Here is a 6725-nt window from a genome sequence, read left to right as displayed (position 1 = left end):
GAGATTCCGACCATCCGACGTCACCGTCAAGTTCACGTTGAAGTTCATGAATTCCCACGTAATGTGGGAATCGACGTAAATGCCTGTCCGCTCACGCTCCGCTCACGTTACGTAACGGTATGAGCGTAAACCCCGTTGTGAATGAGGACCAATATGAGTCTAGAGGTTGTTGAAATGTTAGGTTCTAAGGTTATGTTTGTTCTGTTTCACACTGTCATTACTAGCGTGCCGTCTGGGATGCATGCATTGGGTTAAATGACGAGTTTTGTTACAAAATGAGTTGTTTGGCAGAAGAGACTCTCTTGCAGAATGATGGTATTTTAAGTAAGTAAGGTAAGTAAGCGGTAATGGTAAGTACAGTAACAGTCTTGTGTTGACCCACTGAGCTATATTTTTGAAGTATTGTTAGAAGCAAACTTTTCAAATCATTTAAAGGGAATAGCCCTCTTTCAGTGGGATCTGGGATGATTTAATCATATTGCCTAAAGTAGTATCTCGTTCTCTCAGTTGCCAGAATCACATTATTATTGCTTTGTCTTTCATAATTTAATTAAGGTTCCAATAGCAGCCAAGTCATGTATGCAGCATTACCTCATTCGGGATGCATTCCTTTTCTTGTGCATTTCTTGGCATCTATAGTAATGCTTTTATCCAGCACATGCGTCAGGACATGACCAAGCTGACACTGAAGCCTTTATTTTCAGAAAACATCTAGGACTAGATTAAAGCCAATTTTCTTTAATTTACTTTTCTATTAATTCTTTCCTTCGAGTTTCGGTTTGACTCATTCAAACATGCACGTGTGTTGGTTGGCCTGGCACAGCCTGACTTTGTGAAAGACATGACCCCCCAGCCCCCTTTCAAGATGTAGTACAGAAACGCACGCACGCACGCACGCACGCACGCACGCACGCACGCACGCACGCACGCACGCACGCACGCACACACACACACACACACACACACACACACACACACACACACACACACACACACACACACACTGTTACACACACACACACTGTTACACACACACACACTGTTACACACACACACACTGTTACACACCCTCATGGTTCACATTTCTCTGGAACTTTTTAAAGCATGGCTGTAAATGAAACTTTGTTGGTGCCAAACACTTCTAACAATACACACGGCCCTATACATAACACTGCTGAGCCATGAATCTTACTCGCAAATCATGGCTCATCTCATACAACTATTTAATATCACATGGCTTATTACAGCTTAAGAATAGATGTTGCACATTTCAATGAATGTCATATCCAAACTGATCATAGCTCCAACACAATACAACACACAATACAAATGCGAGACATATAGACATTGTCCTGTTAATTCGAGACCTTTCTCAATACTGCAAACTGCATTTCGCCAAAACAAGTCTCTAAAGACCTCCCCCACCCTCCCCTGACCATCCCGAGTCCGTTTAAACAGAATCACAGCCCCCACTGTCCCCGATGCCGCCTCCTTCCACCGCAGTAGACAAAACAAGCAGGAGGCAGGATTTGTTTAGACAGAGCTCACCTGGCGCACACACAGGCACAGAGGCAGTGATCAGGCAAGCCCCAGGGAGGAGTTGAAGTTTAGGGAGTGGGGTGATGGAGGAGGAGGAGCAGCAGCGGGGTATGGAGGGAGAGAAATAGACAGGGAGGAGAATTTGGAGAACACGTGTGGAAGGGGGGAGGGCAGGGCTGAAGTGGGATGACGCCAAGGGGGGAGTGACGGACTGGGAGAGTGCAGGACCACTACTCGATCCAGTCCAGGCCAGGGCCACTCCAAAAATACAGGGCAGATGAAGTAATGAGGGGCATTGAGCTGCACTGGCCAACAAGTGGAGGTGTGTGTGAATTCATGGAAAGCAGAACAAAGACTGTCGGTATTGGGCAAAAGCTGGAGGGTGTGTGTGTGTGTGTGTGTGTGTGTGTGTGTGTGTGTGTGTGTGTGTGTGTGTGTGTGTGTGTGTGTGTGTGTGTGTGTGTGTGTGTGTGTGTGTGTGTGTGTGTGTGTGTGTGTGTGTGTGTGTGTGTGTGTGTGTGTGTGTGTGTGTGTTGAAGGTAGCCTGATCCAGCATTTTAAACAGGAGGGCTGAAGATGTATATACATGAGGCTTCGCTGTGGGAAAATAACATGAGATCCTCATGATCCCTATGTGATGTGAGTGGATCAGATTTGGATTTTGGGTGTTAACAAATAACAATATCAAACTAGAAATGATATGATCACAGATCGGATATCAAAGTGATGATTGCCAATCCTGTTTTATGTTGTTTAATAGTTTTTTTGTTTTTTTTTACACAAAATCTAATCCACTCGGTTAGGGATTAAGGGCTCTATTTTCGTCCATGCTAAACCCCTTATCCCTAAACTTCTTTGCCTTTTTTTTTTTTTTTTTTACAATAGTAAATAGTTCAACTATACATCAACAGGTTGTGAGGTTGTAGATTGGCTACTTTAACTATTGAAAAATGTTTTTCAAAATAGTAAAAAAAAAAGAAAGAAAAAAAGTTTAGCTCTAAATAGAGCACTAAAAGTTTGAACTCTTGGGCTCTGGAGGTTGAGTGACTGCTGTCTATGAAGTGACAGGTAAAACATTGTTTTCCCCTTCACAATATCCACCTTTTTGTGAAGCTAGTTAATATGTGACATCTAAGATTTGCATATGAATTTAGAGGACAAAACCTCAATGTTGACTGACTTTCTCTTCCATGGACCCCCACCTTGTGAGGAGCACCAGGAACAGAGGATGGAAGATGAATGATTAGCCCCCCACCCACCACACGCACGCACGAACGAACACACAAACGCACGCACGCCGCACGTGCGCCCGCCCACCCACCCACCCACCCACACACACACACACACACACACACACACACACACACACACACACACACACACACACACACACACACACACACACACACACACACACACACACACACACACACACACACACACACACACACACACACACACACACACACACACACACACACACACACACACACACACACACACACACACACACACACACATTAAGTTACTATGGTTTGACCTGAGTTGACCCTTCGACCCCTTAACAGCCTCACATCTCTTTGAGTGTGTTAAATAGGTCTTGCTTAGGGCTTTATTGACAGAGGAGCTTCACTGTACTCCAGTAGATAATGGAAACCCCAATATTTTACTGTAAGTTTGTATGCAGTTGAGGTGGGTTTTTACGAGAGAGATGTATACAAATAATAAAAAAAATAAGCAGCTTTATTAAGGTGATAAAGGTATAAAGTAATGAGTGTTAGCCAGGCTATAGCTTGCTAGGTGTTAGCCTTGCTGCTCCCCGCTCAAATCGCTCAATCCACACCTCTAATTAGCTATTCAGACAGCTGTGTGTTGGAATAATAGGAGATGATAACAGAGTCAGGGACAGAATTAAATTACCCACCAACAGAGTTTGTTTTCATTTGGGCTGCAAGCTCAAGCCCTCTGCTGAAATGTGAACCTTGTTTTAACTTTAAGTTAGCCGCTGGTTGCCTGTGAGCCACACAAAGCCCAACCAAAATGTAACCAGACAGGGATAATACATGACATGTCTGCGGTAAACCAACGTGATGTTACAGTATTTAATTAGCAGCCATTGTCATAAACATTTCTTTGCACATCAAAAGTTGCTTCTTTCTCGGTTCAGTGCCTGCCTGTTTAGCATCACTGCACAAATTCAAATCAGATATTTCGATTGGTGACTGACAGATGCTACATCTAAACCCGCAACTTCTGTCACCCCTGCAGCCTGGCAGCGGCTGTCAGTCAAAAGACTGGCCCTTGGTCTCCAGGGAGACTCCAGCTGGCCAAGAATGCAAGGACTGAAGCTCCTCCTTTGTCCCTGAGGAATTCTGAGGCAGACTTCTTTCTTAATTCGTCAGAAAGGATGCTTTAGTCAGCAGTTTTTCAAAAGCATGCTGCTTGATCAAGGGATGCTGTTGAAAACTCCAAACTGCACCCGGAAACTCGATGTCCTCCTCAATCTTCCGTGCCTATGCTTCATATTACTTTAGAATTGTGAATGTAGGAAGTAGGAACCATAAGGGAAACAGCGGAGAACAGGGGGCTTGCCTCCCCATCCCCCTGAGCTGCACAGCATTATCAATGGACCATTGAAAGGTCCAGAGGTAAAGACCTCTTATATGATGGAAATGTGTTTATGTTGCTGCAAAGTTGAGCGTGAGAGATTTCAGCAAATTAACTCCTGCTTACAACATAGTATTTCAATAGGCCTAATCTTTACTAAGCTGGGATATTGGTAAAAACCTGTTCTAATGGAAAGCTGAACTCCATCTGATCCGGTGGTCTTTTGATATAAAAACGCAATCTTATTCAGTCCAATGAAAATCTAAAACTAGTAAAGCGCATGTTGTGGCGCGCACACACACACACACACACACACACACACACACACACACACACACACACACACACACACACACACACACACACACACACACACACACACACACACACACACACACACACACACACACACACACACACCCTATGGCAATGGCATTGGTTAATGCTGGAGATTTGGCTCCAGCTTAACATTGTGTTGCTGAAGAGGTTTCTAGGGCATCAATCCCTTTGTCTAACATGTGAAAATGAAATTCCATAATTCACTCTAGCATTGCATTCCATTTGAAATGTCCATGATGCAGAAGGGAAAGTATTGCCTCTGTTACTATGTTGGAAGGTTCATTTCATTTGTGAAAATATCTAGGCTAAATAAATGACCAGAACAATGTATCTGTGTGTTTGTTTCAGTGAAGTGGTGCAATCATTCCCCCAAAGTCTGAATATATTTGTCATGCATATGTCAGCATAATTATGTCAGAAGAAAATTGTGTCATTGTTATTCTTTCCCCCACTTTCTTTCTGGGAAACACACACACACACACACACACACACACACACACACACACACACACACACACACACACACACACACACACACACACACACACACACACACACACTGTGTATCTGCTTTAATGTGCTTATTAGCACCTTTAGTGTTAGTCTGCTCATTTCAAACCATTAGTCCCATTAGGGCCAATTAACATTGACACAAAGCTCCCTTCTTGGTTTATGACATTGTAAACAAAACCTTGAGGCTTTCCTTGTAGAGATGGAGAGAAGGTTTCATTTCTATACTATAACACCTACTAGACTGTGTGTTAAGGATTGGTCTGTTTTAGTTTAGACCTACCCTTTCATTCTTTCCCTGTTCATCATAACATATTCATCCATCATCTGGGGGGAAACAACTGTAAGGAAAAGGCTTCTCCTATTCTCCATCCAAGAACACTTGCTCTACGAATTTCCCTTTCCAACACCCAAGTGACTGTGAAAAAGCCATGTAATCCATGATGTGAACATTTCACGCATTATACAGTGTGAGTGCGCACATGTTTTCATCTGTTGTTGGGCCATTAAACGGTATGATAAGTCAGTTACGACCCGGTCGAGGATTTATCTAGTAGTAACACATTAACTACAATATCCCACGTCTTTATCTCCGTCTCTCATCAGTAAGTTATGCGTTCTGTTTCAGAAATTACTGAGTAAACGCGATAACTGATAACCCTGAAGCGCTTAACTAAAGTGGAAAACTGTTCTTTGATGTGCGTTCTTGCCTGTGGGTCATTCTCTGCTAATGCCACTTGGCCAAATTACGCTTTCTTTGTAGTTCATTTACGCGTGTTAAACTAGCTATGTTCTGTGTGATTTATGAAGCAAGCCTTCTGCATGCTGCAGCATGTCAACGGCACGAGTGCAAAACAACTAGTAAAGATTTGCGACTGGTGCGTAGTAGTAGTAGTAGGCTACGTAACGTCTGCAAAACAAATACACTTGGCGCTGATCAATCAATCAATCAGTCATGCATTTAAAACTGTTGCTTTTCATAAACGCCAACGAAAGCAGCTTTTCCAACCTGAGAAGATGTCTTCGGAGCCCTGGGTGAAGTCGCAGGAGACGGCCAGACACGTTATTCCCAACACGAGCGCATAATTGACGGCTGAGAGTAGAGTCCCATCTGGGAAGAACATCCTTAAAGCCTCAAAGTGCGTGACTTTCTCCCAAACATCAGAGGGTCGAGCAGCATGGGTGCATTTTTTATGTTCTGCTGCGTCGTATGCCGAATAAGATGTTTGGTTCCATAATTACTTCTCTCTCTCTCTCTCTCTCTCTCTCCGGGTCAACTCATCATTCCACCAAAGATAGAGTTGATCCCTGGGTGTCGGGCTGCAAGCAGCACAGTGCTTCTCTTCGCTCTGCTTGCATTTCCAACTGCGTGCTTAGGGAGGCTGCCCACCTGTAGGACGGTCGCTCGCGTGGTCTCAAAGCCCCTGGGTTACTAACCTAACCAACCAACCATCCATCCACTGTTCCACTCATTCCAAGAAGAAGAAGAAGAAGAAGATGAAGAAGAAGAAGAAGAAAAGGGAGAAAAAAAAATCAAATGTGGAATATATTTGAAACATTTTAACAAGGTTATCTTGTAGGCCTGGAGGTCCGAGACACAAACTATTTTCAGATGGGGGTTTCGGCCAATTTGGGGGTCCTTCCTTGGCATGAAACATTTTGAGAACCAAAATAATGCTCCATGGCATGATCTCAATGGCATTTATGGCAGTTATTGAGAATATATTTAT

General features: G+C 43.6%; 1 protein-coding gene across 1 annotated transcript in view; it reads right to left on the bottom strand.

Moving 5' to 3' along the window:
- Positions 1-6307, bottom strand: part of eva1aa (eva-1 homolog A, regulator of programmed cell death a) — a 124377-nt gene extending 118070 nt beyond the window's left edge. The window contains 1 exon segment of the mRNA XM_079526831.1: positions 6005-6307. Coding sequence (XP_079382957.1) covers positions 6005-6119 — 115 coding nt within the window. The 5' untranslated portion in view covers positions 6120-6307.
- Positions 6308-6725: the final 418 nt, after the last annotated feature.

The sequence above is a fragment of the Electrona antarctica genome (assembly GCF_951216825.1).
Source record: "Electrona antarctica genome assembly, chromosome: 17".
NCBI lineage: Eukaryota > Metazoa > Chordata > Actinopteri > Myctophiformes > Myctophidae > Electrona > Electrona antarctica.
This window is presented reverse-complemented; position numbering and strand designations above follow the sequence as displayed.